Genomic DNA, 10,537 nt, shown 5'->3' with positions numbered 1-10,537 from the left:
TCATCTTTTATGTGGAACACCAAGGTGACAGTTTACAGCTGGGTCAGGATTCAAACCCAAGCTGGACATCTCAATAACTCTTTGATATACAGCCAGCCACTGAAGGTCAATTAATTTTTTCAGAGATTTTTCAACTTTTAACTTCCTGAGAGTGCTGACAATTACAAGTCTATTCATACAAACCTTCCTTCTTTAGAATTCAATGTAAAGGTTTCTTAGTCACAATGTTGCGGAACAATGAATTGTGAATGAGTTTAGCATTCGTCAGACAGGCTCACTATCACTTTGGTGGGTTTTCTCTGGTTGTTTTGAAGTATTTCAAGCTACATCGCTGATGAAACTCCTGGAGAAGATCGCACAAAGCGTCTTGGAATAATGGAGGCTATGATCTTCATGGGGTCGATGCTGGCTGGTGCAGTGGAAGGGACCGTAGTAGATCACGCGAGCTTTGAAGCAGTCTTCTCCATCCAATTTTCATGTAACTTCCTCGCCATGGTGTGGGTGTTTCTCTTCGTGAAGAACCCATCGAGCCCAACCGTGAGTCTGTTTCCGATCAATGTCTTAAAAGACCGTGGATGGACCGATTTTGATTACACAGACAGACTGGATGCACTGAGTGTTTTCCACCATTCAATGATGACAGTTCATCTAAAGTTGTAATTTACTGCTTCCTAAATGAAGAATAACACTCAATGCAGCCAATTGGTCCAATCAGCCTGTGTAGTGGAAATATGCCGTATGAATACAGATGATATGTCATGCCTAATAAGAAGATTGCTCTGAATTTTTGATGACGGGGCTTGATATTAGGTGCCTATAAATTATCTCGTTGCATTGCTGCACAAGGTCAATTCCTTTAACATTGCGCGCTGCTGATTCTTGAGTGCAGCATATTCTTCACGGAATATTTCAAACACTGTGCTGCAGATATACGTCCCGGTGCATTCAAACATCTCTCATTGGTGTGTTTTTAATATCTGACGAGACAAATTCTCTTTTTTTAATGCTGAAAGCCTTCCTAAAGAATTACACTTCATCAAAAAGTTCAAAACATTTGTTCGTTTGATATATATTAGCATATAAGACCCGTTGCTTTGCTGAAGGAAACACCAATCTTTGCTGTGATGGCTAGTTCAAGTGGCAAGAACAAAGATTCTTAGGAGATCCTGCCCTCCATAGGGGGATAACCAGCGTTGCAAGTTGGCCTTTTCAGTTTCGCCATGTGTGCCCCCCTGTACCCATGCACAAACCGTCCTGTATTTATTTATTTATTTATTTTATGCCACATACCTTCCTCGGAATTCCCTGAATACACTGTCGTTGGTTTCATTGAAATCAGTTAATCCGTTCTCAAGTTATAGCATGACAAACAGAAATACAGACAGGGCACCTTCTATCATAGTGTGTGTGTGTGTGTGTGTGTGTGTGTGTGTGTGTGTGTGTGTGTGTGTGTGTGTGTGTGTGTGTGTGTGTGTGTGTGTGTGTGTGTGTGTGTGTGTGTGTGTGTGTGTGTGTGTGTGTGTGTGTGTGTGTGTGTGAGAGAGAGAGAGAGAGAGAGAGTGAGATCCATAATTCAAAAACCATGAAACCGAGCAGCCTGAAACTTTGCATGCACGCTAAGGGAACTCCAAGGGAGTGCATTGGTGACAATTAGGTGTTTGGGTTAATTAGAACACCCCTTTTGAAGATAATTTACGTCATCTTTGTTCTTTGTATCTTTATTTAATTATCCTTTGTCAAGGTGTCATCCTTGTTCAGCCCTCTATCAGCTCGCTGCTTGGGTCTTCAATCGCCATTTTGTTCAGTCTATTCAAACATGCCTTGCCTTGGAAACACCATCTATTCTCACGGACTAATTAAAGTATATCATCAAAATATTATTTCTGATTTGAGAATCGCATTTCATGGACTGAATTAAGTATCAAAATCTAGTGAAGAGAGTGAAATCTGAAAATTTTAACAAATTAACAATTTTTTAAACTAAGTGTATATATTAAAGCAAAGCATAAAGCTTAATTTTTTTATACTGTATGAATGATTGTATTTAGTGAAGAAAAGATTAAGGAATGTGCAGAAAGTGGAACTTGGTGGTGGTCGTATGGCAGCTTAGCTGCCGGGGTAGCTATCATTTCTTGAAGCGCGACTGTGTCGCTGATGCAGTGCCCCTCTACCAGTACACACACTGGAACTGGTACTCATTTCTCCGACCTCGGAAGGATGACAGGCTGAGTCAACCCCCTGGTGTATTAATTCAGTGGCCGACGGGGCTTGAACTCAGGACCCCAGGAACACAAGCCACCACCCGAACCACTGAGCCAACACCAGGCTCCAGTGCAACTTCAGTTGGTGTAGCTCCGTGCTCTCAAACCTGCTTTTACAACCCATGATGATGGAGTCAACAGAGGTCCTGGTTTTTTTGGCAATTACTGATGCAGTTTTCTTTTTCCTGTTTGGTGCGATCTGCTTTCATGTCAAAATATTAATACAAATAAACTAATAGTTTCTGCAATATATTCATAATTGCCAGCGGCTTAAAACAGAGGTACGTAGTAAACAGCATGTGGAAAGTTATGTGCATGCCAACAAGTGAGCAGGTTGGAGGAATGTGTATAGGTAGGGGCATGCATGTAGGCAGGCCTTTGCCAAGTAGATAGCATTGGTTTTAATTTTTCAATGCCCTTGCCTGGTTTTACAGAGAATGCGGTGGTTAAAAAGAAAACTTTGCTGTTCGGGCATGTTTTTTTCGCCCTGGTAATCCCCTGGTATGCTGCCTACCCTCCCTGTCACCTCACACTTCCTTCCCTTGCTCTTTTGCTGACTTCCATTCCCCTCACGCTGCCTTCCACTCCCTTCGTGCTGCTGCCTCCCCTTCCCCTTGCATTGCTACCTCCCCCTCCCCTCATGCTGCCTCCTCGTCTTCCACATGCTGCCTCCCCCTCCCCTCACGCTGCCTCCCTCATTTCCTCCCTTCACGCTTCCTCCCCCTCCTCACGCTGCCTTCCCCATTTCCTCCCCTCGTGCTGCCTCCCCCTCCCATCACGCTGCCTTCCCCCATTGTTCAGATTGTCGTGCCAAGTAAGAATAAAATAGGTCCATAAATGTCCGAGATATGGTTGTGGACGAACACACACACGCATGGACATGAAAATCTAGACCAATCCATAAGCCCCTGTTTCAGATCAAGTCCAACAGGGGCTAATAAAGAGAATTGTGAAAACACATTAGAAAGAGGTGGGAAAGATACAAAGAACAAAGATGTCAAAAAGAACCCGGATAGATATATTTCAGTAGTTACTCCCCAGGCTCAAACACAGCAACAGGTACAAGCTGCCAAAGGTCCGTCAGTGGGGAAGCAAAGTCCACACAGCATCAGGATATGGTACAAACATAATGAAACAGAAGACCAAGAAGGAACCTGAAGAAGTCTGAAAGAGAATGAGTGGATTTCAGTGGTGAGGAAGACAGACGCATGAGAATAAACTTCTTGCACGAGCAGGACGAGAATAAACTTGCGGGGTTGAAAGAAAGAGCAATGGGATGAAAGAGGGACGATTTCATTGAGGTTTGGTGAAGGGGATTATTGTTTGATTGAGAAAGGCGGGGGGGTGATTGTGGGGGGGGGGAGACATCACACTAGGGATACACAAACTAACCTCAATGCATGCCCCACCCCGAAACCCTTTCATCAGGGGTCTCTGTCCATTTATATATGCTTAAAAAGTTACTTAACCAAATCCAACCAAATTTCGCATGTTACCTAAAGGTACGTCCCAAGTATGGTTAGTGTCAAGGTACAATAGCATATCTGGGGAAGGAGGTGCGGGGAAGACCCAACTCTCTCTGTAAATGTGGATCGTATAGCACCACCCAGTGGTATCCATCCATCCATTCATCCATTGGGACCATACTCTGTGCAGAGCGTCGGTGCTGCCTAAGTAGTCTCCTTGGCTAGTGGGCACAATCCTGCACGGGTCACCACTCCGACACAGGATAGCAGCAAGCTGGCACTCATCTTGCTGACCTCGGAAGGATGACAGGCAGTCAACCCCACCTGGTATTAATTCAACAGCTGAGTGGGATTTAAACTATAGGATCCGAGGATCCTGATAAGATCCTAAACCCAAGTGGTATCCAGTACTACAAATAATCATCTTCTTCTATGAAGAAAATTTCAACAACTTGATAAGATGCATTACGGTGATGTTGAAATATAAATGACAATAATTCAAAATTTTCAAAATGTTTCATTCTGCTTTGTAAGCAGAGGTTTAAACCAAAGCATCCAACACTGAACTTCGCAGCAAAGCAGAAGTGATTTTTGTTCATGCCATACAGTGTACTAGCAGAAAGGATGGTTGATGAAGGTAAGGTTAGCTGACTTCCAAGCAAATGGAAGATGACTTCCGGTAAATTATCGCGTGACTAGAGCAGAATGTCTGTGAAGTATAACATGCTGTCTTTTGATTAAATCTCCCAGCAAAGGGACAGATCCGTGAAGACTGAGCGTGAATGGGATTGGCGTACAGAACTATATGGCGGACAAATTGTGGGTTTTATTACCTCCGAGGTAAATTAGGTGGATGCACGTTATCTTTTCACCCCTGCCTTTTTGTCTGTCTGTCTGTGAGCAGGATATCTCTAAAAGTTGTGGACGGATTCGGCCAAAACTATGTGGACAGGTTGGACGTGTGACAAGGACGAATTGATTCGGTTTCGGTGCAGATCCTGATCCTGATCCAGATACTAGGATTCCTGAAATGATTCTTCACCATTGAGTGATCGGGCCAAAAACGACATAGAGCACGATATTTCAAAAGGTTGTGGACCAGTTATGACAAAACTTGGTGAATGAATCGGTTAAGTGACAAGGCCAAGCTGATTCGATTTTGTTTCAGGTGCAGATGCAGATCCGCCCTATCAGTGGGATACAAAACTAAAATGTTCAGCCTGGCGTTGATATGCACTCGACCGAATACCATTCTTGTTACAAACTTGTTTTCCATACCCAAAAGATCTCACCTTTTAACGAATTTTGTTTTCTGCATTGATTAACTTATTGTAAGAGCTTGTACATAAACTCCATGAGTTGTCACCACATTATGACAACACAAATTTGGAAAGGACATGACAACACAAATGTTTGAACATATGTTTATTGAGGTGTTCTGGAGATCATCAGGATGCTCACACCCCTTTGCCTCGGATAAATAATTCCCCTCTTTTGAAAAGAAAAATCGATTGTTCATTGTCTACCAATATATTGGCCAAATTGTCACAATTTACCATTACAGCCTCAAGAAACACAACAAATTTTGGGACAGCCAGCGATACCAAGCAGGCCTCTCAACCTGCAAAACCTGAAGGCGACCTGGACCGCATTGACACGACGTCGGGAACACCGTGGACGGACCCGTATCGCCATCATTGCTGGAATACTGATGTTGATCAACATCTGTAATGTTGGTGTGTTTACAGAGATTGTGTTTGCACTTTCTACACCTGGCAATTTCACCAACTGCATCAATCTCTGCTCATCTGATAATTGTAGCAGCTTTCGTCTTCATGACTAACTACGTGCTTTGTGTTTACAGGTGAAATGGTAATCATGCTTCTATTCGTGCAGTACCCTCCACTACACTTCAGCAACCAGTTCTACGGAATATTCCTCTCCTTCAAAATGGGCTTTGCGGTATGGTTTCGGTCTTCGTTAAGAATACCCTTGTTATCATCATTATTTTGGTGTTGAGATGTCCTGATGACATGAGGAATCGGCACAGAATGAAGTTTACATTATCTAACACTTCCGACAACATGCAAATCCATCTGTGGTTACAGTGGTCAAGCGGTGAGGACACTTGACTGGCATCCCATAGTTTGCAAACTTAAGCATCAGGATTGAGGAATTGGATTTACGATAGGTTTAGGAACCCTTGTTAGGATTAGGAATATTACCATATCGCAAACAGATTCTCACTTACAAGCTGCTAATTAAATGACCATCAGGGAGGAGATGGTCTGTTTGCATGCTTTGATCTACATGTGATGCTTATTGTTGGTTTGTGATTGACTTTAACCGCTTCCAGACAATTTGGGATGACCACCATCATGCTTCATGTGAAAAGTTTGCTGTCTCCACACTACTACTACAACAACTTATTTTAATGATCCAATATATTCTCACCTTCCTATTGGGTCAGTTGGGGGATGTTTTTGTTGTCCCAAGTCATTCACAAAATGCTTGAGCAGGCCTTATGTTCAACTGTAGGACATTTGGGTAGGAATTTGAAATTTCATCAAGATGCCAGAGATCACTTGTCTCCTCTGCATAAGGTTCTTTATGTCCACCAACAACCAGTGCTGGCAGACTGGTCCTCTGGCTTCATGTCCTTCCAATGGATTGCACTCTCATTGTTGAATTGCCCAAATGCAAAACACCATAGTAGCAGTTTACAGTTGAGTCGAAATTCGAACCCAGGCTCGACAGCTTAAATGTCTGTGCACATACCTCTCAGCAATCTTACCAGCCTTCCACATCTCCCTAACAGAAAGAAAGTATTATCATTGCCATAAATTCATTTACGTGTGTCACCAAAGGTCCCTTACTCATAAATGGAAATATTTTAGAGCACGCCGTTTACCATCGGCCTCAAATGGATATGGAATGGCAGTCTTGTGCCGATGTGAATAAACGAGGCCTGATTTGGTTTTGCAGGGATTGTGTTTGCTGCTCATATTACCCCAATTATTGAAACGTATCCAGGACATGCTGCTCGGCAAAGCCGCCGTGCTGTTTCGCATTGCATCCCAAATCCTTACGGCCTTCTCCAACAATGCCTGGATGCTCTTTGCCGGTGAGTTTGAGAAAACTAGTGAATAGGTAAATGACATTTCATGCTTCCACCATTCGATTTGAAACCTTCACTGCAATGTTTGATTTTGTTTCGCTTTGAACACTTTATGAGACGTGTGACGTGGCTGCATAAAACGGGTTTGTTTTATCACACTTGCATATATATTGCAGTGAATGATGTCAGCAACTCTATTGTCCGCAAGGTGAGAAACTAAAAGTACATTCAATCCTGAAAACTTGTCGGGTTGGCGAGTTGTTGCACAACACATTTTAGACATGAAAAACAACATGATGGTTCCCAGCTTACTGTTAAACTCTATGCTGTATTGATTTTTTTTCACTCACTTATGACGTCATCGTGACACATTTATGAGGTGTGTTTATTGCTCACAGTGGGTGAGATTTTTCTCAAAAATAATTTACTATTTTCTTGACATGAGGAATAACCTGAATCACTGTGCTCTCTTCGGTTAACTCATTAAAATGCCAAGTGACAGGTTGTGTTGCTCAGATCATCGAATTGCTTTACAAGGAAAAAAACCCATGCAGCAGGAGACAGAGTTTTGTAATCGTGTGTGTGCGTGTGCGTGTGCGTGTGCGCATCTGTCTGCTTTTGTCATCAAATCTTCAACACATATTTATTATCAGAATATTGAGAACACCAATCATACTAAACTATACTATTTTGTGTGTGTCTGTCTGTCTGACCGCGATGCATTCGGTCGTCACTTCAATAATGTCAACTAAACTTGCCAGGACTAAGGGTCACATGATGGAGGTTGTAGCAACTTAATTTGTCCCCATCCCCAAGGGATTTTCTGCCTTGGACAAAAACCATGTTAAAGGGTAACCCACTGCAATTTTCTTCTTTTTTTTGAAAATCATTGAGAATCATTTATCACGGTCGAATTTGAAGGGGGAAAAAATTGAAATTTTTTTGCCATTCACAAAGTGTGGAAAAAAATCCCTGCAGTGTCGATTTTGGATTTCGCCCGTGATGTCACACCTGAAGCCACATTGATCCGAACAGCGTTTTTACATCGAGAAACAGTGCATGTGGAGCTCGGATTCAGATACTGATTCCACCGTCATCAGTAACTCTGATGGTTTCGAGAATATTGAAAGTGATTGGTGGTATTTTGAAGAAACGACTGGAGACAAAATTTTTAATGGAAACGCTTTTGTGGGAATTATGGAACCGAATCGTTTCTGGCCTTGTGCGTGCGATTCAGAAGAAGACGGCGGAAGTGTTATTGAAGATGAAAACACTAGTCACATGATCATCAGTTCAGCTCGGTAGGGTTTTAATTTTCTGTTCAGTTATCGGTTTATAAGGGAGGGATTTTGTATTAATTAATAAATCGGTTTATATATTACTCGAGAAGCAATACCTATGATCACCTGACAGCACGGGCATCAAATCTTCAAGGCAGACTTGGACACCACAAACAAAATGGTCGATAGATGCGTTGTCCCATCATCGCAGGCTGGACGACCTGATTGGGCAGAGTCTGCATGGTATGATATGAGTAGATGATAAATGGGGTTTCTGGGATGCCCATTCAAATGAATGGGGGGAAAGGGAAAAACTTTCTGACCCGAGCCCCAAAAGCTCAAAATAGGAGACGCATTTCCTCCCCACCTATCCCCTCCTGCTGCTGATCTTTGATCCTGCTCTTGGTAAATTGATTACGGTTGATATATGATTACTACAATACTTCAAATGTTGAATTAATAGTTCTTTTGTATGAAACGAGTTGAGACATCTCTTACAAGGATACGTTTTACATTTTCTCTTGTATAGTTGTGATTTGGTTAATCTTGATAAATTTTTGATGAAAGCATAATGTGATTTTTCCTTTGAAGTAAGGAAGAGAAGGTCAATGTGTGTTTCATCATTTTTATAGTTGTTTGAAAATTTTAATATCTGAACTTTGTTTGTATCCGTTAATCCGTATACATTAACAGATAGATTATTCATTTTCTCAAATTTAGGAATATCTCTCAATGACATTGGAAACTTTAAATCTTTAACATTTAATGTATTCTCGTATTTCTTATAATGTTCAACCCTTTCAGGATTCCATTGTGGAGGATGTAAGTGAGCAAGAACAGACCATAGAAAACATTTATTATCTTTGTTTTGAATATTAACAACCGCTTTCTTAAGTTTTATCTCTTTTGGTAAATCAATATAAGAAGAAGCTTGACGAGGATCTGATTTTAAGATGTGTATATCTAAAAAGATTATTTTTGTAAAAGCAAATCCACTACCTACTACAGTGTTATCAACATCTTGTTCTTGTCTTTGGAGTTCATCGTAAATATCACATCTTACAAAATCTTGAAATGATGAAATAAAGTGAGGGTTTGTCCTCATATAGGGAGTAGTTTCATCACCTTCTCTTATCATATTCAATTTTACTCCCATATAAAACTTAAAAGTTTTCATTTCATTTAATGTGTTTTTAATTATAGTTTCAACATTTGTTTCACCATATCAACAGCTTAAATGATTGAAGATGGTCCAGGGTCTTGAAAGTGAAACAATCTTTGACCTCTCCCTCAATTTTCTCCTCACAAATATGAGAGATACTGTTCTTTCTAAATTCCTTTTTCTCTCCCTTTGTAAAGGCCCGGTCACACCTTGACGTTTTAGCCAGCGATGGCAACGTATTAAAATGTATGTAAAACGCTGGCTGACGTTGAACTTTTGATGTTTTTTTTTTTTAAGATTCGGACATATTCATAACGAGTTGGTCGTATGCACAACATATTAGTAATGGACACAGAACATTTCGTTGTGTTATAGATAACTTATACCAACGAATGCTGAACCTGTTGTCGGCCTACACAACCGATGCCCAACGATAGTCTAACTTCGGCATAGCGCGTTGCACGCATCGCTGACGATGTCGTGACGTAGCCTATTAAAAGGCTGACGCACAACCATTCGAATCATAACTGCCGTAGAAATGGAAGTGTCAACCAAGCTGTTAGTCACACCTTGGCGATCTTGCCAGCGTATGCCGACCTAAGAAAAATGTGTCTAAAACGTTGGGGCACGTCAAATACGGTATGCGTAAGTTTGGTATACGTGAGTACAACGCTAAAGTACGCTATCATACGTCGTAGTAAGTAGAGTACGTCAAGAAATTTTAAACATGTTCAAAATTTTACGACGTACTCGGCGTATGACACACGTTCCGCATGCGATGGGGATAAGTTTTACACACGATATGTGGACGCTTACACACGTCCAAAAACGCTACTTATAAGCTACTCATAAGTCGAAACACGTCGCGGTAATGTCTTTTTATGCGAAACTTATTTCTAACTTATGTTTGACGTGCTTTGAACCAATTCTTTACGTAGTCCCAACACACATCGACGTATGTAGACGTATTCCAATGACGTCTTCCGGTCGACAAAAAAAAAAAATGAACGTGTTTCTAGGTTACAACTGCCATATAAAGACGTGTTCCCAGAAGTTTTGGGAATTGGTATATAAAAATGCTGCTCATAAAAGGGAACCCAACAGTGTTTTCGAGTTCCTTTTTGAGTCGATGTCCATGTCAGCAGTATCAGTATCAGTATCAGTATCAGTATCAGTATTAGTATTAGTATTAGTAGAAGTTTGTTCATGTTGGCAGTAGTAGGTGAGTGTGAGGGGGAGGGTGTGGGTTA

At 41.4% G+C, this 10,537-nt stretch overlaps 1 protein-coding gene across 6 annotated transcripts in view; it reads left to right on the top strand.

Annotated features, from left to right (window-relative positions):
* LOC147014696 (proton-coupled folate transporter-like) overlaps positions 1 to 10,537 on the top strand; it is an 80,379-nt gene that overhangs the window by 48,899 nt on the left and 20,943 nt on the right. For all 6 annotated transcript variants that reach the window (XR_015050861.1, XM_085852832.1, XM_085852833.1 and 3 more), the window contains 4 exons: positions 315 to 537; positions 5,292 to 5,463; positions 5,592 to 5,689; positions 6,713 to 6,851. Coding sequence is in view for 5 of the 6 variants with exons in the window: in XM_085852832.1 (XP_085708958.1) it covers positions 315 to 537; positions 5,292 to 5,463; positions 5,592 to 5,689; positions 6,713 to 6,851 (632 nt within the window). In the remaining variant the exon portion in view is untranslated. The remainder of the gene's footprint in view (positions 1 to 314; positions 538 to 5,291; positions 5,464 to 5,591; positions 5,690 to 6,712; positions 6,852 to 10,537) is intronic.

This window comes from Eptatretus burgeri, chromosome 13 (assembly GCF_056783735.1).
Source record: "Eptatretus burgeri isolate ZD-2024b chromosome 13, Ebu_testis_v1, whole genome shotgun sequence".
Taxonomy (NCBI): Eukaryota; Metazoa; Chordata; class Myxini; order Myxiniformes; family Myxinidae; genus Eptatretus; species Eptatretus burgeri.
The sequence above is the reverse complement of the archived record's forward strand: the minus strand, read 5'-3'. Positions and strand labels throughout refer to the sequence as shown.